This window comes from Mobula birostris, chromosome 30, assembly GCF_030028105.1.
Source record: "Mobula birostris isolate sMobBir1 chromosome 30, sMobBir1.hap1, whole genome shotgun sequence".
Lineage (NCBI taxonomy): Eukaryota > Metazoa > Chordata > Chondrichthyes > Myliobatiformes > Myliobatidae > Mobula > Mobula birostris.
Genome location: NC_092399.1, coordinates 11,500,453 through 11,528,358, shown reverse-complemented (window position 1 = coordinate 11,528,358; position 27,906 = coordinate 11,500,453). Strand labels below are relative to the sequence as shown.

The 27,906-nt window shown below is 43.9% G+C and overlaps 1 protein-coding gene across 4 annotated transcripts in view; it reads left to right on the top strand.

Moving 5' to 3' along the window:
* The window catches only part of LOC140190504 (calcipressin-3-like), a 134,155-nt gene that overhangs the window by 4,741 nt on the left and 101,508 nt on the right, over nucleotides 1–27,906 (top strand). Inside the window, exons 1-2 of one of the 4 annotated variants that reach the window (XM_072247136.1) lie at nucleotides 1,714–1,800; nucleotides 2,845–3,089. In XM_072247136.1, the coding sequence (XP_072103237.1) occupies nucleotides 2,898–3,089 (192 nt within the window). In that variant the 5' untranslated portion in view covers nucleotides 1,714–1,800; nucleotides 2,845–2,897. Of the gene's footprint in view, nucleotides 1–1,713; nucleotides 1,825–2,251; nucleotides 2,273–2,844; nucleotides 3,090–27,906 lie in introns of those variants that run through there. The other 3 variants (XM_072247137.1, XM_072247139.1, XM_072247138.1) reach the window with 3 other exon arrangements.

The following is a 27,906-nucleotide window of genomic DNA, read 5'->3' as shown; positions in this document are numbered from 1 at the left end:
AGAGGTGGAAACGGCTCAGACCGGCTATAAGGGCTCTGGAGAAGCTGTAAAGCTGCATTGCAGAAGCGATGATGAACTCCAGCCGCACCATCAACTTCAGAGGAGGATGGAGATGGGAGATCACCGATGGCCTGTGCTCCAGTTAGGACCCGAGTAAGTTAGTAAGATGTTTCATCAACTGCACGTGTGCTACCTACAAGGTCAAAAGAGCGGCTGCTCAAACAAACATCACTGTTACCAAGCACGGCGAGTTGTCCTGCATGACGCGCCTTCTGATCTAATACTAATCATGTTCAAAGTCGAAGAGACGTATTCAATCCTTTATTAAACAACCAGCAAACAATCTTGAAGCGATAAGACTAACGACATTAAACTAAGCCGAATTAAGTGAAGTTTCGCGGTTTTAAATATAATAGAGCGGTCAACAAATAGATATCCCACCCCTTAACTCTCACTGACCTAATCAAACTAAAGACAAAACATGACTACGTAACTAAACTCTTTGCTTTAACCACGCCCCACCACGTGACTAACGCATTACCCCGCAACACAAAATACTATGCAGTTAGAAAACAGATACATGGCTCCTACAGTTAGGATTTATTGCTTTTCTTGATTTGCCTTTGAGGTGTCGGTAGTCAGCTACTTTCCCGAACCGCTACAGTATTCACTTGAAGACACTCGTGGGTGTGTAGAGAGGCCAGGATTTAGATACAGTGACAATGAAGGAATAGCAATTTGTTTTCGAGACAAGATGCTTTGTGATTTGGATGGGAAGTTGGAGGTGGCAGTGTCCCTACATGCCAGTTCCTCTCATCTACTTGGGTGAGAGGGGTTGTGAGTTTTAGGGTTTGACTAATGTAACACGATTGAATATGGATGATACACACTGCAGCTCTGATGCACTAGTTGGTTCAGTTCCTGCCCAAAACACAGCTGGCGTTTAGGGCAGCAATGAAAGTCCTCCACCTCTGTCCTTGGCCATATCCCGTCGTACACAGATACAGAAGGATTCTTTATTGCTGCTCCCAATTTTTGTTTTTGACTAGTCAGGGTTGTTAGCCCTGAGCTAAACCCACAAGCCAACAGGACCAGTGGACGACTCTTAGTCTGGCCTCTGCCCTTTGACCTGTTTGGCATGGGTGACCCTACCAACAGCTAAAGCATAAATTCCTGACTCCAGCCAACATACCACCCGGTGTACATGTATATGGCATGATCTGCCGAGATCATACACAAACAAAATGTGTATCTCCCAATAATAATCACCCAGGAATTAATTTTGTTCCTTTCTCCACAGTTTCTGCCAGGCCTGCTTTGTATTTTCAGTATTTTTTTAAAATTTTCAGATTTCCGGCCCCTGCAGCATTTCATTTTTCAATAAAATTCACAAATCCTAAATTCTTCAACCAGAACCACTCAGCTTTCCATCATTGATTGACCTGAGGCAGCAACTGTTATGGCACATGATACAGGGCATTGATGATAATAAATGTGGCACATTAAATGAAAGTCACGCAATACATTTATTTCCAATTATGCGGGGAGAGGGGCTGGAAACGAAAAGAAACGAAATGAGACGAAAACAACTTAGAGAGTCGGACCCATGTTGGCGTCCGCTCCTCCTGAAGGACTGCTCGAAGTCCCGCCTCCCGGCGCGGATTCGTCGTACATGACGTCATATGCAAGTCCGTTTCACCTCTTCTGTTCTTTGGTTGGTCGACTATAACATCAATCATCCCTCCGTCGCCGCTGTCGGTTTCTTCGTTAGCAACTCGAGCTGCGAAGAGGACATTGAGGGTAGGTTCAGTGGACGAGTCGCAGGTTTGTCTAGGGATTATTTCAAATATTGTGCTTCTGCGTGGTGTTTAATTTAATGACAAAGCAGTACCAGGAGCAGAGAATTGCATTTAGTTAGCCATGCAACTAATTGTTATTTTAATTTCCGTCTGGCTTCAACTGCAAATTACAATAATCCACTTAAAAACAATAAGAATATTTGAGCGTAAAACATATTTGACGATCACTTTTATTTGTTTTAGGAACTATAACTGTTGTTGGTTTAACATCCAGAAATTAGTGCAATGTTGAATTGTCTTCCAAGGGACACGGCTGTCGTGCAAATTCCGTCTCAATCCAATAACTGCAAAACAGTTCTGCATTAACTGAGTGAGACAGTTAAACATTTCCCATTGCTGTTCATGGGAGTCAACAGCACGGTTGTTAATCTTTTGGTGGCTGCGTTAACAATCGTGTGTTTTGGATAATTCTGGTGGGACTGAATTAGTTAAAAGCTTTTGTAGACATCTCAATTCTTAAATTTATGTGTGTGTATGGGGGGGGCAGCTTTCGAGAAACAGGCATGATATGTAAAGTACCTCTCACTTTGTAATGTAGTGCGATTGTTGTCCATTACAGGTTTCATGCCGAGACCAGATGTGAGAAAGAGTTTGCAATAGCAGAAATGCACCTTACTCTTAGTTGATGGAAAACTGTAATCCAGTTTCTAGGTTGTTCTATAGAGGACGTTATTCAGCAGTTTACACCAATGTTGAGTAAAAAAATGTTTTAAAATAAGTTTTATGAAACTTTGAATGTATAGATGCAGCATCTGGGCATAAGTTGCCCCCATTCCTTGCCATTTCTACATAGGGTATTACTTGCACAGTGTTGTCATGAACATTAGCATAGCCCTGACTTCTAATTCTGTGGTTTCCAACCATGGATTGCTTCTAATTAAAAAAATCGCGCAACTGGATTGTGTAGAACAGATACAGTTTTAAATTGGAAACAGTTCCTGTCTTGTTTGAACCTAATTCATCTCAATCTTTGTCTTTCTTTTAGGGTGCAGTTATTTTAATTTGTGTTTTAAATAAAGTCCAAAAACAAGTGACCCAATGATAAGAGAAGGTATTCAAACATGGTCTGACACTCCAAGCTGCCCCAGTCTTTGTGACAATGATCAAGAGGTTCTGATCTTTGAGAATTATGAGGATTTGGACTCCAGGATTATGGATTTGCATGAACTGCCCACCACTCTCATGGCTTGTTCTGTGCATGAAGCAGTCTATGAAGATGAACAACACAGAGTAAGTTCGCCATTTAGAAGTATTGGATTACTTATTAACATTTCTCATTTTTTATTGACCATTTTTAATTTGGAAAAATCATTACCAAAGGAGAAATCAAGGTTGTAGTCATTGGGGATTGGGGGTGGGGTGGAAGCCGCCTGCTGCTCTTGAGAACTGGCTCCTCCGAATCACATAAAAACAATCTTTCAGTGGGGTGGGGCAGCATTACAGAGGGTGGTGAATCTGGAATTCATGGCCACTGGAGTGGAGATTGGTAAGGGCATCAGAGGTTTCATGGAGTCTGAAGGAAAATAGGGTTGTGAGAGGGAAAATAAATCAGCCATGATGGAATGATGATGCAGACTCGTTGGGCTGAATGGCCTAATTCTGCTCCTACATTTTATGGTCTTTTAATAACCTACAAATTTCTTACACCTTGCAGTCACTGATTTGATTACTTTTAGATTCTTTTTAGTTTCTAGACTACACGTAAATCTGTAATTTGGAAATTTCTTCATTGATGTAAGTCTGTACAACTTTCCTTAGTAACTTTATCTGTGAATCATCAAATCCATATTGTAGTTGTGGCCTACAGAAGAATGTAAATGCTTGCAACATTAACATGTGCTAGAAGCACTCATGATGGCTGATTATAAGGTAAAGCTGTCTTGAAATCACGCTGCCAAATTGGCACTCCATGCTCCAGCTATATAACCTCCCTCTGGTGTCCCTCCCTTTTTTTCTTTCTCCCATAGTTCGCTCTCCTTTCCTATCAGGCTTCTTCAGTCCTTTACCTTTTCCACCGATCACCGCCCAGCTTCTCACTTCAATCCCCTCCCCCACCCACCTACCTTCTCCCTCACCTGGCTTCGCCTATCACCTTCTAGCTTGTATTCCTTCCTGTCTCCTCACCATCTTCTTCCCCCATCCCCTGCAGTCCTGATGACGGGTCTCGAACTGAACTGTCGACACTTTATTCCTTTTCATGCTCCCTGACCTGCTGAATTCCTCCAGCATTTTGTGTGTGATGCTCCGGGTGTTAAGCCCGCAATGCTCGTTGCGTCTGGCAGGAAGAACCCTCAGTTTTCCACTGTTACCTGATTTAGATTCATTCAGATTCAGATTGGTGTTATTTATTCAGTGTACATCGAAACATACAGTGAAATGTGTTGTTTGCATTAACAACCAACACAACCCAAGGATGTACTGGGAGCAGGCAGCAGGTGCTGCCACGCATTTCGGCGCCAACATGAAGCCCTCAGTTGATTGGTGTCAACCAGGGAAGTTGTGTCCCAGCTCTCTACGTGATACACAAGCCAGGGCAGTACGATATGGACAGCAAGTTGTTGCCCATGTAGCAGATTCCCCATCTCCCTGCAGCGGATGAGTCCAAAGGGATGGCAGAGACCGATACAGTTTGGCACCAGTGGCGTTACAGGAGTTGCCAGCAAGTGTTGAACTCAGTGTACTACTACCTTAGGAACTTCAGCTATGGAATTTTCCTGAGAATTTACTACTGAAGCCATCCCCACAAGCGGATATAGCTGCAAGGAAGTTGGAGTTTGAGATCAGAGTTTTCCTTCTTCAAGATGAGCTGTCAACCACGGCTGACACTCCCCATCTGCCCGAAGTGACAAGTTTTAAGGTGCCAGTAACCTGCCTTTGCCCCTTCTGTCAGCAGAAGCTGTTCTGTTGGGTTTAGTAGCTAAACCACACGTGAAGGCCAGGAGCTGGATTTGGTTGTCAAAGGCTATTTGTGACAGATGCCATTGGGAGCATTTAACCCCACTTCTACCCCCAGTTATAACGACCCTGAAGCACCAAAGCAACACATATTTAATGGGATTACTAACTACTTGCAGCTTGTTGCCACAGCTCTACAAGTGTTTGTTGTTTTTCATATTCTTAATTGAGCAGGGAGAAGAGTGCCTCAGTGTCAACAACCACAAGAGATTCTGCAGATGATTGAAATCAAGAATAACCCACACAGCGTGCTGGAGGAACTCAGCAGGTCAGGCAGCTTGTACAAAGAGGAACAGAGCCAATGTTTTGAGCTGAGCACCTTCCTCAGCTCTCAGTCCTGGCTCAAAACATCGACTGTCTATTCCTCTCTATAGATGTCACCTGGCATACAGAATCCTTCCAGCATTTTGAGTCTGTGTTTGTGCCTCAAGGGTTGTGAGGTTTGAGCGAACAAAAGTTCTGGAGGAGTTTGCAGGCCTTCTCTTGTCGCAGAATTCCACAGACTGGATGCGGAGCGCTCTGCAAACATTGCCTGTCATTTCAAAGGCTGTATTTCGACCAAGAGAGATTTCATTGTCTCATTGACCAGCTGGTCAATGCCTGGTATCCTGGCAGCTATAAATTTGTCTGAACGTCTGCTCGCCACATAAAATATGATGGTGCACATCGGAGATTCAAGCACTCTGTTCCCATACATAGAGTTTGAAGTACTCATGGTTGGTCTCAAGTTGTGAAGTGGTCTGCTCACTGTTGCACAAACTCACCATTTTGAGGACACAGCCCTTGCTTCGAGCCAAAGAGCAATCAGCTGAAGAAAAGAAGTAAAATAGAGAGGCTTTTCATGACCAGCTTGGCAAGTTGCACTGCAAGTTAACCACAAGTGTCTATTCATCAACAGTTCTCCACATCCGATCTTCCTTCAGCTGGCAACAATCATGAACACGATGCCCTGCTTAGAGCCAACAGAAAATTTACACACTCAAACTGCTGGAGGATCTGAGCACTTCAGGCAGCCTCCATGGAGATGAATAAACAGTTGATGTTTCAGGCTGAGATCCTCCTTCAGGGCTGGAAAGGAAGGGTGAAGTTGCCAGAATTAAAAGATTGGTGGAGGTGAAGGAGGACCAGCTAACAGGTGATAGGTGAAGCCAGGTAGGTGGAAAAAGTAAAGGGCTGGAGAAGAAGGAATCTGATAGGAGAGCAGAGTGGGCGAATGGGAGAAAGGGAAGAAGGAGGGGCAATATGTAGAGGTGATAGACAGGTGAGAAGAGGTAAGAGGCTAGAATGGGGAATAGATGGAGAGGGAGGGGTAAAGGGATTTTTTTTTAACCAGAAGGAGAAATCAATGTTCATGCCATCAGGTTGGAGACTGAAGGAATATGAGATGTTGCTGCTCCAACATCATGGCAAAAGAGGCGGCTGTGGACCAACATGTCGGAATGGGAATGGGGATAAGCCACTGGGAAATTCTGCTTTTGGCAGATGGAGCGGAGGCGCTCACAAAGTGGTTCCCCAATTTACGTCGGGCCGCATCTGAGGAGAGGAGGCTGCATTGGGAGCACTGGATCCAATAGACAGCCCCAGCTGATTTGCAGGTGAAGTATTGCTTCACCTGGAAGTACAGTTTGGGACCCTAAATGGAGCTGAGGGTAGAGGTGAAAGGGCATGTATTGCATAGTTGTGACTTGCAGGGATATGTGCCAAGAGGGAGGTTAGTGGGGAGGGATGAATGGACAAGCAAATCACAGGGGAGCAACCCCTGAGAGGGTGGGGGGTAGGTAAAGATGTGTTTGGTGGTATGAAGATGGCAGAATTTGCAGAAAATGATGTGTTGGATGTGGAGGCTCATGAGGTGGTAGGAGAGGACAAGAGGAATTCTATACCTGTTAAGGTGGTGGGAAGATGGGGTGAAATGGAGGAGATGTAGGTGAGGGCAGCATCAATGTGGAGGAAGGGAAGCCTTGTTTGTTTTTTTTTGAAGTAGGGCATCAGAGCCTAGAGGAGAAAGCCTCATCCTGGGAACAAATGCAGCATTAACAGCAATCAGGGCCACGTGCATTCATATACTGTGGCACCTGTCCTTGTACCTTTACCTAGCTGGGTGTTCACCAGTAACTGCAGCGTAGTTAAACGAAGGCTGCGCAAGGGTCTCGGCCTGAAACATCAACTGTTTGTTCCCCCTCACAGATGCTGCTTTACCTACTGAATTCCTCCTGTACTTTGTGCATGAGGCTTAATGGATGACCTTTGTCAGTTTCAACTGGTACATTATGTGTATGAAATCAGCCGTGGACTTATTCCAGCTGAAGTACTGGTACAGTGATGGGATTGATTTTGCAGAGGGCTGTGGTCTGTGCTTCACTGAGGCTCCTTCATTTCCCTAGGTAGAACCTTAACAATCCTATTAATCTGTCTGAAGATGGTTTGCTGCAGACCCCTTGGAATACTTCCGTCCAAAGCCAAGTTCGTTCGTTACATGCCATGTCGTATGACCTGGGCAATCATGGTCTTTCCATGAGCGTGATTGTCCTTGGCAAATTTTTCTGCAGAAGTAGCATGCCACTGTCGTCTTCTGGGCAGTGTTTTGATAAGACAGGTGGTCCCAGCCATTTATCAGTGCTCTTTGAGATGTCCTGGCATCAGTGGTTGCATAACCAGGACGTGATGTGTACCTACTGCTCGTGCGACCATCCACCGCTTGCTCCCGTGGCTTCACATGACCCTGATTGGGAGAGCTAAACAGGTGCTACGCTTTGCCAAGGGTGACCTGCAGACTAGCTGAGGGAAGGAGCACCTTGCACCTCCTTTGGTAGAGATGTATCCCCACCCCTCCGCCTCCCAAAACCTGTCTAAGAGTTTAAATACATTAGAGATACATTGCTGATGTTTCTGCCTGTTCCACAATCCCTGACAGTGTTCCACACACCCGTGTGTGTGTGTGTAAACTTGCCTCTGACACCCCCTATACTTTCCACCACTCACTACCCCCTCATATTATGCCACACTCCACTTGATCTATGCCTCTTATCAGCTTGTACACCTCTATCAAGTCATCCCTCATCCTCCTTTGCTCCAAAGAGAAAATCCTTAGCTTGCTCAATCTGTTGTAATAAGGCATGCCCTCTAGTCCAGGTAGCATCCTGGTCAATCTCCTCTACGTGCTCTCTGTAGCTTCCATATCTGGTAAGATGGCGGCACATTCGATCACAGTGGCTTCTACAGGGTCAACAAAGGGGGCTACGGTCCTTCTTAAACCTATTTTTCATGATCACGAGATCCTGCTAGGCGTTGAGAACTTAAAGTACTGCAGGTCTACCTCATCAGCGCGTTGCGCATTGGCGGAGAAACTGAAGGAGTTGGACTCGGTGCAGATTGTGCTCCTGCTTGCTTCAGAGAAGCTTAGGAGGACTCGGGGCGTGAAGAAGGCATAGAGTCCAATAGCAAGAGACCATCTTAGTTGCTTTTCTTGTGATCGCAAGACCCTTCTGGACATTGTTGATATGGAATGCTGCAAGTCGTCTTTGCTGTTTTATTGGCAGGCGGTGGGGCCTCGGCCTCAAGCTGCAGTGCCACCTGTTTACAGGTGCCAGTAGAGAGTTATCGAAGCTAGTGCGCTCCACTGGGGGCAGTATGGCCGGAGTCAGTGCTGTCCCCTCAGTATTCGCTCAGCAGAAGACAATCTGTAGTGGGTCTGTCTGCAGATTTCTGCAGCATTTATGGACTCAGGGACTGGGATGATTTTTTTTTAGTGTTGCTGTATTTTAATGTTTTCTTACATGTGCTTGCTATCCTGTGTTTGCTATATGTGCATTGTGCTGTGTGTGACTGTTGGTACTGTGTTTTGCACCTTGACCCCGGACTAACTTTGTCTCATTTGGCTGTATTCATGGTTATTCATGTATGGTTGAACGACAATTAAATTTGAATTGAATCTTAAATAGGGTGAAGATTTGAACACAATATTCCCAAGTGTGGAATATTGCACCATTAATTTAGTGGTGACCTTGCTAATAACTGTACTTTTCCTATATTTCCTGAAAATTGTCCTTTCCTATAAAATTATACTTTACTGCCTGGCTTCAAATTGTGAATACCCAGTGCTCCTTGCACTGTCTGAGGGTCACTGAATACATTTTTGGCAACTGGGCATTTTTGGCGTAGCCGGTATTTACTCCCTATCCCTCATCGTCCTTGAACAGGTTGTGGTAACTTCAATCACGGCATTACTGGTCAGGGTACTCCCAATAGTTCTTCTATAGGCATCCGTTAGTCTCGTGAGACCACGGATTTGCACCTTGGAAGGTTTCCAGGGCGCAGGCCTGGGCAAGGAAGACCGGCAGTTGCCCATGCTGCAAGTCTCCCCTCTCCACACCATCGATGTTGTCCAAGGGAAGGGCACTAGGGCCAATACAGCTTGGCACCGGTGCCGTCGCAGAGCAGTGTGTGGTTAAGTGCCTTGCTCAAGGACACAACGTGTTGCCTCAGCTGAGGCTCGAACTAGCGACCTTCAGATCACTAGACCGACACCTTAACCACTTGGCCACACGCCAACACTAATAGTTCTATTGAAGCTGGAACTGCAGGGTTTGAACTCAGTGGTGAAGGAACGATGATACTTTGTAATTCCAAGGCAGGAATGATGGTGATTGAAACGGTCTTCAGGTGGAGATGTTTCCATGTACCTGTTCTCCTTGACCACCTTGATAATACTTGCGGGTTTTTGAAGATGCTATCTAAGTAGCCTGGCCAAATAACTGCCGTGCATTTATGGCGACACGGGTCAACAGAGTGGTATGCCTGCCCTCATTGACGGAGACATTGAGCATAGGGATTGTGTGGACATGTTGCAGTTGTACAAGTCATTAGTTAAGCTGAACTTGGGTATGTTGTGTGCTCTTCCACTTGTTATATGAAGCGTGTGATGAAGCTAGAGAGGGTGCAGTAAAGATTGGCATGAATGTTGCCTGGACAGGTGAAAAAAGGAGAGATTGGGTCAGCTAGGACCGTTTCCCCTGGAGTGAAGGAGGCTGAGATGTGACCTTATTGAGCTTTATGGAATTATGAAGGGCATGGAGATGGTGGATAATCTTTTTAGAGGAGTTTAAGGTTTAAGATGGGGGTGGGGGGTAATATTTATTGGGGACTTGAAGGGCAAGGTTTCACAGTGTTGGAGATGGGGAACAAGCTGCAAGAGGAAGTGGTAGAGAGATGGGTACAATTTGCAATATTTAAAGGACATTTGGACAAGTATATGGATAGGAAAGGTTTGTTGGGATATGTGGAAAGTACAGGTAAATGGACTGCTCTTAGTCTGGTCTGTACCCTTTAACCTGTTTGCCATGGATGACCCTCCCAAGAGCCAAAGCATAAATCCCTGATCCCAGCCAACCTAGCTCTCCAGGCCATTGAGGCACATAAGACTCCAACCCCACGAAAATGTTGTAGTCCTCTTGGAGTTTCTAAGTGCCTAAGACTCTCTGCCACCACCCCTAGCAGTGCACTCAAGCACTTACCAATCACTGTATGGGGGAGAGGAGGGGGAAGCTACCTCTGACATTCTCCCTCCTACACTTTCCCCTATTCGCTGTAAAAGTATGTACACTGGTTTCGACCTTTGACACCCAGGGAAAAAGGCACTGGCTTTGCACTCTTTCTGTGTCTCATTTAATCTTGTACAATTCTCTTAAATTGTCTCTCACGCTCCTTTGTTCCAAAGAGAAAAGCCGCAGAATCTGGTGAATGGCAGCAATGCTTTACTTCCAGGTGAGCTCAATGCTTTTTAAAAGGCAGAATGAAACTACAGCTATGAGGATCCCTACTGCACCCAGTGACTTTGTGTTCTCTGTCTCAGAGGCTGACGTCAGACTCTTTCAAGAGGGTGAAAATCCTCGCAAGGTGACAAGCCCCAACGGAGTGCCTGGCAGGTCTCGGAAAACCTGCGCCAACCAGTTGGCGGTGTGTTCGAGGATATTTTCAATCTCTCATGCTACATTTGGAAGTTCCTGCCTGCTTCAAAAGGGCAACGGTCATACCAGTAACCAGGAAGAGAAGGGTGATCTGCCTTAACGACAGTCATCCAGTAGCACTCTCATCTGTGGTGATAAAGTACTTTGAGAGATTGGTTAAGGCTAGAACCAACACCTGTCTCAGTTAAGGAGTTAGGTCCACTTCCATTTGCCTATCACCACGATAGGTCTACAATGGACGTGATATCACTGGCTTCTCACGTGGCCTTGAATCACCTAGAGAAAACTAATACTTAGATCAGGCTGCTGTTTATTGACTACAGCTTAGTGTTTAACACAATCATTCCAAAATATGAGCCTCTGTACCTCCCACTGCAACGGGATCCTCCCCTTTCTCACCGGGTGATCACAATCTGTGCGGATTGGAAATCACACCTCCACCTCGCTGATGAATCAACACTGGCACAGTTCAAGGATGTGTGCTTAGCCCACTGCTCTACTCTCTCTACCCCACGACTGTGTGGCTAGGCACAGATCAAATGCCATCTATAAGTTTGCTGAAGATGCAATGAACGTTGGCAGAATTTCAGATGGTGACGAGGGCGTACAGGAGCAAGATAGATCAGCTCGTTGAACAGTGTTGTAGCAATAGCCTTCCACTCAACATTATTAAGACCAAAAAATTGTTTGTAAACTTCAGAAAGGATAAGACTAGAGAACGCACACCAGTCCTTATTGAGGGATCAGAACTGGAAATGGTAAGCAATTCTAAGTTCCTGACTGTCAACATCTCTGAGAATCTATTCTGGGCCCAAGCTATCAATGCAGTTACAAAGGAGTCACAATAGCAGCTATATTTCATTATGAGTTTCAGGAGATTTGGTACAAAACCAAAGGCACTCATAAATTTCTACAAATGTACTGTGGAGAGCATTCTAACTGGCTGCATCACCGTCTGGTATGGATGGGCCGGGCACTGCACAGGATCAAAATAAGCTGCAGAAAGGTGCAAACTTAGCTCTATCATGGGCATTAGCCTCTCTGGCATCAGGACATCTTCAAGGAGTGATGCCTCAAAAAGGCATCATCCATGATAAAGGACCCCCATCACCCAGGACATGCCCTCTTCGCATTGCCACCATCAGGGAGGAGGTACAGGAGCCTGCAGGCACACACTCAGCGATTCAGGAACAGCTTCTTCCCCTCTGCCATCAGATTTCTGAATGGGCGTTGAACCCGTGAACACTACCTCACTACTTTTTTTTTTCTTTTGTACTAATTTAAATTAACTTTTAAATATATATATGTACTTAACGTAATTTACTGTGTTTATTGTTATATATTGCAATGTGCTGCTGCTGCATAATAACAAATTTCACAACATACTCTATGCTGGTGATATTAAACTTGATTCTGAATGCCCAAGGTAGATAATTAGCCTCTGTTGTTGCATATGGCCATTTGCAGGCATGAGTGCTCTTTGCCACTTCCAGCTCATGCTTGGGCAGGTTACCAGGTCTTGTACAGACTGGCACAGATTGCTTCTGCAGCGGAGGAATTGCAAGTGGAATTAAAATATTGTGCAATTGTCAATAATTCTGACCTTGTGTTGGAAGTAAGGCTAGTGAGAGCCAACTCTATCCTTCCATTTGCACTGGGCCTAGGCCAGTGGTGTCCAGTGTCTCATCATGTACAGATCTTCCCTCTAAGCTAAGCTTTAATTTACATATGGTGCTTGCATCTGAGTTGGTAACTGGAAATATTGAATTGAGCAAACTCCTGCTCTGTTCCTCATTTTTTTCCCTGCCCTTATCCCAATTCACCATTTGGAAAATGGATACCTCAGCTCTTTTTTTTAATTGTAAATCTTCATGGCAATTTATCTTTGCTGTGTTTTTTTTTGGAATTGACCTCATTGAATTGCAAAGAGGACGTGGTGGAAATAATGTTTGCAACATCTTGCCACTTCATTCCGCTGCTCTATATGCAACCGGTGCTTTGGAACTGTTAGGGTATATTCTGGAGTTAGGGTATAGAGCAAATATTCAACAGCAACCAGTCTTCAGATTTGAATGTTGATTGCAGATTCAATTTAAAAAAGTGGCTCTGATGTAGTGGTCTTCCTGGTGCTGAAACTGGGGTTGGTCACCTGAGATGTCTGCATATGCATGAATGCAGTTGGAGAGACGATGGTTTTAGCACTTATTTTGGGCGTTTGAAGTATTTTGAAAATTTATATGTAATTTAAAGGAAGTATTGTAGATACATTATAACTATAGAACTGTCCTGCTGTTACCTTTTGATCTTTAGCATATAAAATGTCATGTAATATTGGGAGGCCACTTCTTCCACGAGTGTCTCCAGTATGTTACCTGCTTGTTTTGTTGAATGTAGACTTCTGTATCCACCAGCTCAATGTCTCCCTGGTGACTTCATTCACAGACACAACAGGAACATCTCTGAAGAATAATATTGCAGAATTTCTCGTGTTCATAAAGTACATCTCAGAGGATTTCTGTTTTCATATTTTATTTTCCCATTGAATCAACTAATCATTCACTTTGAAATGTTGTCCCTTGAGACTTATTGTGATTTCGGTTCCAATTGCCTCTGTGTTTTCAGACCCTGTTGAATTCTTGAAGTCTCTGCTCATGCTTAGTTACAATAAACAGTTAGTTACTTACTGCCTGCTATGCCCCTGGTGTTTACGGCAACAATGAAGGTCCTCCATCTCTGTCTGTCCTTGGCCACCTTCTCCGTTGTGCCCCAGGTGTGGTTCAGGGTCCTCATTCCCGCCTGGGCGCCATGGCACCAAGTTGTCTTTGGTCTCCTGTGTTTCCTCCATTCTGTAGGGGTCCAATGAAGTGTAGCCTTGACGATGGAGTTGGTCTCTCTTCCCACCACGTGCACAATCCACCTCCAACGTTTCTTCATGATGATTGTGGCCATGTCCTCTTGGTGATTCTGAAGGTGTAGGAGACCATTTGTGGCCAGAAAATATGGAGGAGCTTCCTGCGGCTCACGGTGTGGAATGACGACAGCTTGGCGAGGTCGTTGGCTGCCTTGTGGCAGAAAAGTAATACAGTAAAACATAGATAATCTGCTGTGCTGCCATTTGCAGATTCCAGCAGTTTGGCAACTAGGTCAGTAGGTGATGTTGTTCGTGCTTCTTTCTGACTCACTGGGGCTCTGGCTCCTATGTTCCCTTATCATGACATCGAGATCCTGGTTACCCCCCAGTACCACCACCCTGCTGGGTAATTGGGAACGACAGTAAGTGCTAGCCTTGTCAACAATGTCCACATCACTCAAGTAAAAAAAAATGTAAAGGCCATTCCAAGGTCGAGCGTAGGATCATGAGGTGAGAAAGCCAAGCTTCAGTTGTCCAAAGCCATTGGAAGATTGTGATCATTGCTGATCCTCAATAAGGGGTGCTGACCTCGGAGATGTACCCTGAATCATCTGATAGATTTCAGAAATAAACTTTATTCATAGAAATAAACCTCTCTACATTGCTGGTGTTAGTCTATATGGTGTTGGGTTAATACTTTTGAAGCATGCATGTTCTACGTACAAAGCACCATTGAAGCTGTGAAGCTCATATAGCCTCTTTATATGATACGAGCTTCAAGTTCAAAAGTTTAAAGTCAATTTATTATCAAAGTGTGTGTGTGTGTGTGTGTGTGTGTGTGTGTGTGTGTATATATATATATATGTGTGTGTGTGTGTGTATATATATATATATATATATATATATATATATATATATATCACCATATACAATCCTAAGATTAATTTCTTATGGGCATACTCTATAAATCCATAATAGAATAATAACCATAATAGAATCAATGAAAATCTGCACCAGCTTGGGTGTTCAAAATCTAACAAACTGTGTACAAGTACAAAAAGAAAGAAATAATAACAGTTCAGCAATGGGGTAAGTGAAGCTATCTCCTTGGTCCAAGAGCATGAGGTGTTCAGGAGTTTTGTACATAAGATCCAGCCCCATGAATGTTGAGTGACAGCAGAAACTTTCTTTTTTACTTGTTCATAATTGTGAACATAGCTGACTAGGCCTGCAATTATTTTTTTATCCTGGGCATCAGGGGCAGGCAAGGTAAGGATGGAATATTTGCCTCCATGAAAAGTATTAATGAAGCAGATGTGATTGAAGGGTTTATTATTAGGGAAAATTGTCCTGAGATACACTTTTATCAAGGTATTTTATTTTAATGAATATTCACAAGGATGGTTATGAAGTATTTTCTGTGAATGGGTTAAGAATAATGGGGATATCATTTTAAAATCAAAAAGCCAAATTTGGGATTAAAATCAGAAAGCATTTGCATACTTAAGATGATGATGAGCTAAAAACCCTTTCACTCCAAGTAGTCTTGGAAACTAAATCAGTTGGTATTTTCAGGGTTGTGACTGATGTGTTCTCATTTTGTAGGTGCCAAATGTTATAATGCAAGAACAGGTAAATGGATCAGAAATTCAGATTAGCCCATCTCGGGTTGAAATACAGAACAGGCTGAGGAATTGTGTGACCTCCTCCAAATCCCATAAGCCCTTGTTCCAACAATTAATTTTTAACTTCCCAAATATTGTTTTACAAGGTTTTGGATTTCCTATACCTAGACTTAAAGCCATAAGACATAGGAGCAGAATTCAACCCATCGGGTTTGCTCTGCCATTCTATCAAAGCTGGTTTATTTTCCAGCTTAACCCCATTATTCTGCCTTCTCCCTATAATTTACAATGCCCTTACCAATCAAGAACCTATCAACCTCCTCTTTAAATATACCCAATGACTTGGCCTCCATAGCTGTCTGTATCAGTGAATTCCCCAGATTCACCACTCTCTCGCCAAAGAAATCCTTCCTGATCTCAGTTCAAAAGGGATGGCCTTCTATTCTGAGATTGTGTTCTCTGGTCCTAGACTCACCCACAATTGGAAACCTCCTCCTCACTTCCACTCGAGCCCTTTCAATATTTAGTAGGTTTCACTGAAGTCTCCCCTCAGTCTTCTAAATGCCAATGAGTACAGGCCATTGCCATCAAACACTCTTCATATATTAACCCTTTTATTTCCAGGATCATTCTTGTGAACAACCTCTGGAACCTCTCCAATGTCAGCGCATCCTTTTTTTAGATATGGGGCTCAATACTGTAGTGTTCTTGGCTGTAGTGCAATGACTTCCAGTAGTAGGAATTATTTGATAATTTTTTTAAAAGTTTGACCTTGATGGTGAAGAGCACTGGTGTAACCAGTCTGCATTTTATTGCTGTGCCCCCAAAAGGATAACAATGATCGATAATCTTGCAGTGCACGGGTTAGCCATTAGAGGCCAGTATTACACTTCATTTCAGTCCAGCGTCTCAGGTCCCTAGTGTTTCCTTACGCTTCAAATGAATGAGCATGGTTCTGTCAGTGGATGGAGCAATATTATCTGAAGACTATTTAAACTTGGATCAAGGCTGAAAACTTGCTCAATTAGCCCAAAACTCATTCCTGATCAGTGCCACCAAGCACGCAGTTTAGCAGTGTGAATTATATATACACTGCTGAAGTCAACAGAACTGAATTTCAGAGTGGTTTATTCAGGTTTAATCCTTCAGTGCAGGGAAAAATTCTAGGCAAGCATATTTTTTTAAGAAGTGACCTTTCATTTAATAATTCATGATTTTAGCATAAACAGATCTGCAGCATTGATTTATCTGATTTTTTTAAATCTGCAACTCGATTAAAAACATTACAAGCTTGCAGACTTTCTATTTCTGGCATCGCATGAATACTCTGCTGCTCCCATTTCAACCTGTTATTTTGTCTCTCTGCTTGTCCTACGACCTTTTCCATGCCCCACCGTCCCTGGTATCTTCTAATCTTCCATCTTGTCACAAGCCTTTCCTCTTATTGAAAGACCGAGATAGAGTGAATGTGGAGAGGATGTTTCCTATAGTGAGAGAGCTCAGAATAGAAAGATGTCTATTTAGAGCAGAGATGAGGAATTTATTTTAGCCAGATGGTGATGAATCTGTGGAATTCATTACCACAGGTGCCTGTGGAGGTAAACACATTGGCTATATTTAAACCGGAGGTTGATAGGTTCTTTATTTGTCAGAACATAAAGCATTAAGAGGAGAAGGCAGAAGAATGGGGTTCAGAGATTTAATAGATCAGTCATGATACTTAATAGGCCAGATGACCTAATTCTGCTCCTATATCTTATCGTCTTTGTGTGTGTCTTAATGCTAATCCTTTTGACCAGCAACATTATTTTTCTCTCCATGGATGCTATCTCCCAGGCTGATTCCATTTTATATTTCAAAGCACTGCTAAATACAACGCAATAAGTCATCTATTTATCCGAAGACCTGATGGTACAGCTTTGTTCCTCACCAGCTGAAGTTCATGACATTCTCACTGAACATGCCAGGGTCCTGGTTCCCACAGTACCTTTTAAATTTACCTGATTCACTGTAAAGTATGTTTCTAATACTTTGTAACATCTAAAGGAAGAAATGTAAGTTAGGCTATGGCACTCATAGCAATAACACCGACTGTCCAACGAATCCACCAGTACAATGCCACCAAATTCCAAGTGTGTGAGATTATTGAAGTTTTATGGTTGTTTTATTTTGACCATTCAGGACCTATGTGTTGGTCAGAAAACTTTGGAAGTGCTTTGTTCGACTGCAGTGCAAAGAGAACAAATCAAGCCACAAATTAATTAGAAATTCTAGTGTGGGTGGTGCTGTTTGTGTCCACAACTTCTCTATGGCATTATGTTTTAGTTCAGTGGTTGTCCGGGATCCAGACAATTTGCTTACAACCTAAATCTTTGTAAGAATTGCTTTGTTCTACTTAAGCCTGTCCGTAAGCTACATGACTTTGTTTAGAAAATGTCTGTGTGTTCTCTAAACTCTTCAATGTGTCCGTGGCATATTACAGATTAAAATTATGTGATACACCTTATTATTCTCTCAAAAAATACTTCATAAGGAGTTTGAGGAGATCTGGTTGTTTACCTAAGACACTCAAACTTCCAAAGATGTACCGTAGAGAGCATTCTAACTGGCTACATCACCGTCCATGTGGGGGAGGGAGGGGCTACTGCGCAGGATCGAAGTAAGTTGCAGAAGGTTGTAAAATTAGTCAGCTCCATCCTGGGTACTAGCAACCGTAGTATCCAAGACATCTTCAAGGAGCAGTGCCTCAGGAAGGCAGCGTCTGTCAGTAAGGATCCCCACCACCCAGGACAAGCCCTCTTCTCATTGCTACCATCAGGAAGGAGGCGCTGAAGCGGAAAGCCACACACTCGTCGGTTCAGGAACAGCTTCTTCCCTCCTGCCATTGGATTTCTAAATGGATATTGAACCCATGAACATTACCTCAATACTTTTTTAAAAATTCTGTTTTTTTGCACTACTTACTTTAATTATTTAGGATGGCACCCATTAGTCTGGCAAGACCATAGATCTGCGTCCGGAAAGTCTTGCTTCAGTTTCTCCAGGGTGCAGGCCTGGGCAAGGTTGTATGGCGGACCGGCAGTTGCCCATGCAGCAAGTCTCCCCTCTCCACGACACTGATGCTGTCCAAGGGAAGGGCAAGGGCCGATACAACTTGGCACCGATGACGTCGCAGGAGTTGCCAGAGCGAGGTTGAAGGCAACGTTGGACTGCCTTAGGGACTCCAGCTCCGGATTTTTCCTTGGGGTTTACTCCCGAAGCCTTTCCCATCAGTGGGTATGGCTGCAAGGCAGCGGAGGTTTGAGATCAGAGCTTTCCCTCTCTTAATTCAGTTTTTTATGTTTATCATCCATTGCATTGTACTGCTGCCGCAAAGTTAACAAAATTCTTGACATATTCCAGTGATGTTAAACCTGATTCTTAATCTGGTACGTTGAACTGGCACCACTGATTTCACACTTCTGTGCACTGGTCGCAGCAGCGTTATTCTCTAACGGTGGTGCTGTGGTGCGTTTGGAGCTCTGTCCAGTGTCCTGCAGGTACATCAGGATATGTCAAAACTAGTGTGGCACAGTGGTGTAGCTAATGGAGCTGCTGCCTCGCAGCACCAGATGCCCGGTTCAATCCTGACCTTGGGTCGTGATTGCGCAGTTCTTCCCGAGTCTGCTCCGGGTTTCCCCAAGGTGTACAGATTGATCGATTAATTGACAATTGTAAATTGTCCTTGGGGTCCAGGAAAGTGGGTGCATATGGTGGAAGAATAAAAACTAAGGATTTATGTAGGATTTGTGTAGTCGTTTGGTTGATCAGCGAGGAATTGATGGTCCAAGGGCCTATTTAACTCACTGTACAGCTCTGAAAAATGTATTTGCAATTGGGAAATGCAAAGTAATAGTGTTACAGAAAAATACAGTAAAGAAACAGGCCCTTTGGCCCATCTAGCCCATGCCGTTTCATTTGAACTGCCTTATCCTATCGACCCACGCCTGCACCATAGCCCTCCGTACCCCCGCCTGTCCAAACTTCTCTTAAACGTTGAAATCAAGCTGGCATGCACCATTTGTACTGGCCCCTCATTCCACACTCCCACAACCCTCTGAGTGAAGAAGTTTCCCCTCATGTTCCCCTTAAACATTTCACCTTTCACCCTTTATCCATGACCTCTGGTTATAGTCCCACCCAACCTCAGTGGAAAAAGCCTGTTTGCATTTACCCTTTCTGTACCCTTCAGAATGTCATATACCTCAATCAAATCTCCCCTCAGTCTTCTACGTTTCAAGGAATAAAGTCCTAACCTATCCAACCTTTCCTTATAACTCAGGTCCAACATATCCGCCAACATCCTTGTAAATTTCCTTTGTACTTATTCGACCTTATTTACATATTTCCTGTTGGTAGGTGACAAAAACTGCACACAGTTCTCCAAATTGGGCCTCACCCGTATCTCATACAGCTTCTCTGCTAATCTTTGGAGATGAGCAGAGAATTGTCAGTCAAGCCCTGGAATAGTTGACTAGCTCTTATTTCAGTTAGTCCTGACGAAGGGTCTCGGCCTGAAACGTCGACTGTACCTCTTCCTAGAGATGCTGCCTGGCCTGCTGCGCTCACCAGCAACTTTTATGTGTGAACCCTGCAGTGTGCATTATTTACTGGAAGTAGGCTACCTTCAGTAGTGCAGTAATTGGAGCAACACCTACAGATACTGCAAATTCAAAATAAAATCAGAAGATGTTAGAAGCACACTAGGTCAGGCAGCGTCTGGGGAGAGAACTAGAGTCGTCCTTTCAGTCAAGGACACTTCAGTAAGACTGAAAAAGAGAGAAGGTACGTGTGCTTAATTTGAAGAGAGGGTAGGTTGGTGAGGGAATGTTCAGGATCAGGTTTAGAAATTAATAGTTTCAGACTAAAGTAAATTGAGACAACAGAGAAGATAAAATGAGAGGTTGTCTAAAATAGAACAAATGCAGTAAAAACTCAGATAATACACTACTGCATTTGTAATGTGGAAGCAGGTTCACAGGTTTGGTGAAGGAGACAGAAGACACTGATTACAAATAAGCACATGAATCATTTATTAACAAACAGTAGAAGATTCAATTGAACATTTAAGTCCCCCAAGTTACAGAAACTACAAAACTAGGTAGTCAGCACACAGATAAAGGTGAGCTAAAGGTGAGTGTGGAGCATACCTTCCGAATGGTTCTGTGAAGTGTTCCCTGGAGACAAAGGAAAAGAGAGAGAGCAAGCCTCCTGCATGTGCTATTTTGTACCCCCTGAGGTGCCCGGAACTGGAAATTGGTACCGTGGCATGCAAGACAACCGATGGGAAAGAGCGGCTCCAGTTTTTAAATGGATCAATCACTGACTGACACGGTGGAGGTGGCTTTTGTCTGGCAAATAAGCCATATCCCCCACATGACAGTATTGTACAAAGGTTCCGACTGTTCAGCATCTGGCTTGCCTGTTTTCTGAGCTTCCTTCTTGTTCACCTGTTCCCACACTCTTTACACTTAATGAGTTCACAGCAAAATGTATTACATTATTATGCAATATCGAAAGAAAGAGAATTAAAAGTGTATTGAAATATTAAAAGGAATAACATCAAGTTGTCATGACAATCTGCCATATTCTGAACTGAGTGTAGACACGAGATGGCAGATGCTGGAATTCTGAGACCACACACAAAATGTTGCAGGAGTTTTGTGGGTCAGGTCGCATTGGTGGAGGAAACCAGGCTGCCTATTTCCCTCCATAGATTGCGCCTGACCTGCTGAGTTCTTCCGGCTTTTTTTTCCCGTTGCTGCTTTATTGGGGTTTTTATTTTGCGACCGCAGGGTGAAGGAAGCCATTGAAATAAGACTAGATGATAAGAATTTTAACAACGATGAAGATCTCACCACCATCAAGAATGACTACTAGCTATTCCACGCCCTCACTTCGGAAAGACTGATCACCTGGCTGTACTTCTACTCCCTGAGTATAGGCAGAGACTGAAGACCCTCTTGGTACAGAAGTGAGAGCCAATAAGGTTTGGACAAGGGAAGCACTGGAGTGCATACAAGACTGCTTTGAATCAGTGGACTCAGGGATTCATCTTCAAATCTGGATGAGTATGCCTACCGACTTCATTAAAACCTGTGTGGATGAGTTTGTGCTTATGAAAACTTGCTGGTACGGCGTCCATTTGACGCAGAAGTATAAATCAGCCTTTAAACCACTCAGAGTTTATAAACCAGAAAACTACCCACCATGGATTAGAACTGAGGAAGCCTCTTGGATGAATGGCAAAACGTCCCCTAGACAACACAACAAGCCCAGTTGCCTTGATAAGGACAAGGAGTGTTTGAGAGATGATCGAGGGTAGACAAGGAAGAGCCCTTTCCTCCAGAGCAACCTCTTTCATGCCGTGGACCAATACCATCAAGCAAGGGGTCATTGGGCACCAGGTTGGAACCCCTGCTCTAGTGGAAGAATTCTGGACTAGAGGCTTAAAACTAGAGCTGGTTCTTTGTGCACAGTGAGACACTCTAGTGAGGTTAGTGCTTGCTGTGGGGTGATGGCATACAGCAGTGATAGTGTCAGCATGCAGAGTCAAAAGGCAACGTCGGTAATGTTTCCAAAGCAAATGAAAGGAAGGATGTTATAATCGAACTGTGCTCAGCCACAATGTGTAAAGGGAAAACTGAACAAGGGGTTAATCTGGGATAGAAATAGCAGAGTAAACATTAGAGCAAAGGATAGATTGTGATGTGTGGCACCAAGAAAGTTTATGTTATACTAATGCGGCTAGAAATTCAATTTGATATCGATGTTTCTTAAATGGTAAGAGGTTGATTCTTTACTACAAATCAATCACAAAGCGCAAATGGCATTTCAGCAGGTGATGCGAACTTTGATCAGGCACTTCTGTGATGTGTCTGTACATGGACTGAAGAAGACAGACATGCACATAAAACTGGAATATTCATTTGGAGGCTTCCCTGTGCAACTGAACGACACCAATGCTGTTAACACTTAACGCAGACGGCATGCGGGGAAACAGATCTCAAGAGCAGGAATATTCTCTCCACCGGTGCTGTGCAAGGGGATCTTTAATCATTTGCAGGTTCTCAGCTTGAAGTACTTCAGTTGAAGGGCCACAACACTGCAGATAGAACTTCAGAGTGTGTCTAAGCACTAATCTTATTTTACCCACTGAAAGCAGATGGCATGTTATGTATGTACACAGCAGAGATTTGCTGGGCCTAAGACATGAGCAGGATCAGAGGAGTCCAAAACAGAGGAGGTAGCACCCTGATTCTAAAGGGTTTTCCAGGAGCCAAGCCCCTGTCCCCTGAAGAGCAGTGTGTTCAGGACACAAGGCAGTGGTGCTAGATCTCTGCCTTCTGCACAGAGTGCTGCTGCTGCACGCCTGAGAAATGAAGGTCGTTAACTCACTGAACTTGACCTTTGGATCAATCTGGGCAGCTCATTGTTCTGTATGTAGTTCATACATTCTCAGTTCCCTCAAGGGGGAAGTTCATCTTTTTGCCCTTGACTAGAAACTGCTGCTCAGGAATAGTTATTGCCCCACAACCATGGGGCTCCTGAATTGGTGTTGATAACTTCACTCACTTAACTGAACTAATTGCACAACTTACAGGCTCTGTTTCAAGGACTCTACAATTCATGCTTTCAGTATTATTTATTTATTCAATTTTAAATTTGCACGATTTGTCAGTCTTTATGAATAGTTTTCGTAAGCTCTATTGTATTTCTTTCCTGTAAATGTCTGCAAGAAAATGAATCTCAGGATTGTATATGTACCTTGATAATAAATTTACTTTGACATTACATGGGCAGGTCGATTTGCTTGAACTGGAGGCTTCCTGCAGGTTTAGGGAATAATAGCCTGTGTGAAGCACAAAGGCCTCACTTTCTGAATGCAGATGGGGTGTTTGGCCATCAGCAGGAACACTGCTGGTTCATACCAGGCGTCTGGACACTTGCCTGACTCATTAGACCATAAGACATTGGGAACAGAATTAGGCCATTTGGCATATTAATTCAGCTCTGCTATTCCATCACAATCCCATTTTATCTCTATATCCCGTATTATCGCTCACATTCCCACTTTCTTTTCCTTCTCCCCATAACCTTTGGCCTCCTGACTAATCACGCACCTATCAACTTCTCCTTTAAGTATACTCAATGGCTTGGCCTCCACAGTTTCACCACCCTCTGCCTAAAGAAATTCCTCCTCATCTCTGTTCTAAATGGACATCCCTCCATTCTGAGGCTGTGCCTTCTAGTCTGAGACTCCTCCGCTATAGGGAACATTTCTCCATATCCACTCTATCTCTATCAATGAGATTCCCCCCTCATTCTTCTAAACTCCAGCCAGCAAACGCTTCTATGTTGACCACAAGATATAGAAGCAGAATTAGGCCATTCGGCCCATTGAGTCTGCTCTGCTATTTCATCATGGCTGATCCATTTTTTTTTCTCTCAGCCCCAGTCTCTTCCCTTCTCCCCTTATTCTTTCATGTCCTGACCAATCAAGAATCTATCAACCTCTGGCTTAAACATACATAAAGATCTAGCCTCCACACTGTCTGTGGCAAAGAATTCGACAGATTTACTCTCTGGTTAAAGAAATTCCTCCTCATTTCCATTCTAAAAGGACACCCCTCTATTCTGAAGCTGTGCCCTCTGGTCCTAGACACTCCCGCCAAACTTCCTGTCCACATCCACTCTATCAAGGCTTTTCACCGTTCAATAGGTTTCAATTAGTCACTCCTCATTCTTCTGAATTCCAGTGAATACAGGCCCAGAGCCATCAAACGCTCTTTATATGACAACCCTTTCATTCCCAGAGTTATTCTCCTGAGCCTCCTCTGAACTCTGTCCAATGCCAGCGCATCTTTTCTTAGATAAGGGCCACAAAACTGCTCCCGGTGCTCACTCCTTCCTTTGCAGACTGTCCACCTCCATGCTTCAGCTATCCTGTAGAATGGATAGATGGATCTTGAAAACAAGAGCTTTCCCATCCTGTCAGCACACACCAGTTGAGATTACTGCTTATCAGGGAGAATTATAGATGTGAGATAATTAAGAGTCTGGTGGAAATTATCTTTGGGGTTCTCAAAATGCAGTTCCACTGCTTAGGTGCTGCAGGATACCAAATGAGTAATGCATTGGAGAGGGTCACACTGCTGCATCCTACTTTGAGTGATATAAGAGGGGTGATTGATAAGTTCGTGGGCTGGGGTAGGAGGAGTCAATTTTAGAAAACCTAGCACATTTATCTTTCCTACATGTACACACTTAGTTCAGCGGTCATGGAGCATACGGATCCCTTCTTTGTAGAAGTCGGCATCTTGGACCTCCAGAAAGTGGTCCACAGCAGGGGTAATTGATAAGTTCGTGACCTAAGGTAGAAGGAGATGAGTTATTAACTTCAAACTGTCTGCATAATCATTCAAAGAGTTGAATTGCACGTGCATGTAACGAGAGCTGTATAACTTATCTCCTACCTTAGGCCACGAGCTTATCAATCACCCCTGCTGTGGACCACTTCTGGAGGTCCAAGATGCCGACTTCTACAAAGAAGGGATCCGTATGTTCCACAACTGCTGGACTAAGTGTGTAAATGTAGGAGGGGACTATGTTGAAAAATAAATGTGCTAGGTTTTCTAAAATTGACTCCTTCTACCTTAGGCCACGAACTTATCAATCACCCCTGGTACATTGTGAAGGAAGGAGAGTTTATCAGGGGCCGAGAGATATTCATCGTCCACGGCAAGGAACACACACAAAATGCTAGAGGAACTCAGCAGGCCAGGCAGCATCAATGGAAAAGAGTAAACAGTCAACGTTTCAGGCCGAGACCTTGATGAAGGGCGACGGCCCGAAATGTTGATGTTTACTATTTTTCCATAGATGCTGCCTGACCTGCTCAGTTCCTGAAGCATCTTGACCTGCTGTCATTCTAAATTTGGCAGAACAGTCCTTCTGAAATGAAGTCCACACTTCATGACCCCCCCCCCCCCCCCAGTGCAGGAAGAACTACAGAAATATAAAAGTGAGGACCTATTTCAGGAAAGGAAAGGGACCCAATCGATGAACTGCAGTGGTCTTCCTTCTGTGTATCAACAAACTTCTCAATTTCCTCTTCAAACACCTATTCTAAAAGTCACAGTGTGAGTTCCATGTGGCAAGAGACAAAATGGACATGAGCATTGCTATTTGATGTTGTTGAATAAAGCAGGGAGTCACGCTGGCCTGTGTACATGATCCCTCTCAGATCTGGCTGCCAGCACAACGTTGTGCTTGTTTTTCAGTTTTCCGTATGATGATGTACAACCTGTGATTATTTGTAACAAGCGCTCCACCAGAGACCCAGCCTCAGGGCATCTTCATTGGTTCACCCCTCTTCTCAGTCTGCACCTCGCCCCCGACACTATGTCTTGTCACTATGACAACAAAATCTTTACTCTTACCCATGCTGCACACTTCGAATGCATTTTGAATTATATTTTATTAACATTTGTGGTAATATTTTGTTTTATGTGCTGTGTTCCTTTGGATTTCCATTATCTGCTTGTGATCTACGGGAAGGACCATTTTTTGAAGATCTCAGCTGATATTCTGGCTTAATATATATTGCAGGTGCACTGTGGTCTAGAGGAATGTTGTTTCGTTTGGTTGTATATATGTACAATCAGATGACAATAAAGTTGAACTTGGTCCCACTACTCAATGCCACCCACTGACAATAATGGTCCACAAGAGATCCAGGAACATGTGGATCTCTTTCTATAAATCAGGAGCTACTTCTCAGTAAAGACAAACACAGATGATAATTGACTGTTGCCTTTAATGTGTCAGATATGGCTGTCCGAGGAAAAGGGTGTATGGATACCAAGTTTGCAGAGCAATACTATCATCTTAATCTACTGAAAAGCAGTAATCCCTACCCTCCTGAGAGTCAACAGACAAAACTAACGGTGAAATGGATGTGGCAAAATGTAAGAGCTGTAAGGCAACACTCTAGAGGTTACGAGAAAGAATTAGTGCATTTTCAATTGGAAGAAGCAAGGTATTGAGGAGCTGCAGACTGATTAAGGGATAGAAATCAAGGTTGATATATACAGGCCATTTTAAGACTGTACCAGTGTGTTGCTACAGGGATTAGTGCTGGGGTTCCCTTCCAAGGACCCCTTGCTTATTGGTATTAGTCCACGGCATAAACAAGGTTGGGAACACCTGGATTAGTGCCACAATTAGTAGGTTAGGAGACCTGGTGCACAATGTCCAAGTTGTGCTGATGATCCAGAGCTGGGTGGTGGTGTGAGATGTGAAGAGCATGTGGAGTAGTTTCAAGGAGATACAGGCAGATTGATCAAATGGGTGAGGACATGGCCAATTTGTGGAGAACTGATTCATTCCCTTTGGTAAATTAATAGAAGAGTTGCATATTTTCTAAATGGTAAGAGATTTGAAGTATTGGTGTTAACTTTTCAGTGGTGCCTGTGTGTCACTGGAAGCGAGCACTTTGGTATAGCAAACAACAAGTATTGGCCTATACTCTTGAAATCAAATCCTCTTAGGTGTCTTATTGTAATTATTTACGGCCCCAAAGAGAATGCACTGGAATACTGTGCACAGTTCTGGTCCTCCTAGCTCGGGAAAGATCATCATCATCATCATCATCATCATCATGTGCCGTATCGTATTGACGTAGGTGATCATGGTCTCATGACCATGATTGTTCTTGGCAAATTTTTCTGCAGAAATGGTTTGTCATTGTAGTGTCTTTACAAGATCGGCGACCCTAACCATTATCGATACTCAGAGCTTGTCTGCCTGGCGTCAGTGGTCGCATAACCAGGGCTTGTGATATGCACCACCTGCTCCCGTGGCTTCACATGACTGACTGGGGGGCTGAGCAGGTGCTGAACCTTGCCCAAGGGTGACCTGCAGGCCACCCTCACACCAGTTTCTCCACCCAGCCTCCCATCAGGGATAATATGCTTATGATAATTGAGGGGCCACAAAGGAGGTTCACCAGGTTGATCTGCAGGATGAGTGTTGCTCCATGCTAAGAGATTAACCAGTGGAGGCATCGGTCATTTAGGGTTAAGAAGAGGACACCCTCCTCTTCTCTGAGGATAGTGAACTTTTGGAACTCTCTCAAGACTCTGTTGCTAATCAAGTACAAGACAGAGTAGGGTGCAATGGATTTTTCTGATATTAAGGGAGTGGAGGGATATGTGGTTTGTGCAGGAAAATGGTGCTGTGGTACAGATTCAGCCGTGATATTGAATGCCCATGCTCGCAGGTTCTCTGGCATTTGTCTCAGCAGCCCTTTGGTTTCAGCTACCCATCTCCGTCTCTCACCTAATTTTCAACCTAACCCTAGGCCCCAGGATTGGCTGCATTTTATCCATAATTTTATTGCCTCTGGGCTCAACTCTTACCCTATTCTACTGGCCCTTCTTCCAACTTTCATAGCAATATAGATAAAGTTCTCAGTCCAATATGTTGGCTGTCCATCTCCCTCCATAGATGCTGTCTGACCCACTGAGTTTCTCCAGTGTTTTGTGTGTTCAACACTCTTTCATCCTTTCCCTAGTGCTGGTTGGTTATACGACCTTCTGTGAACTGTC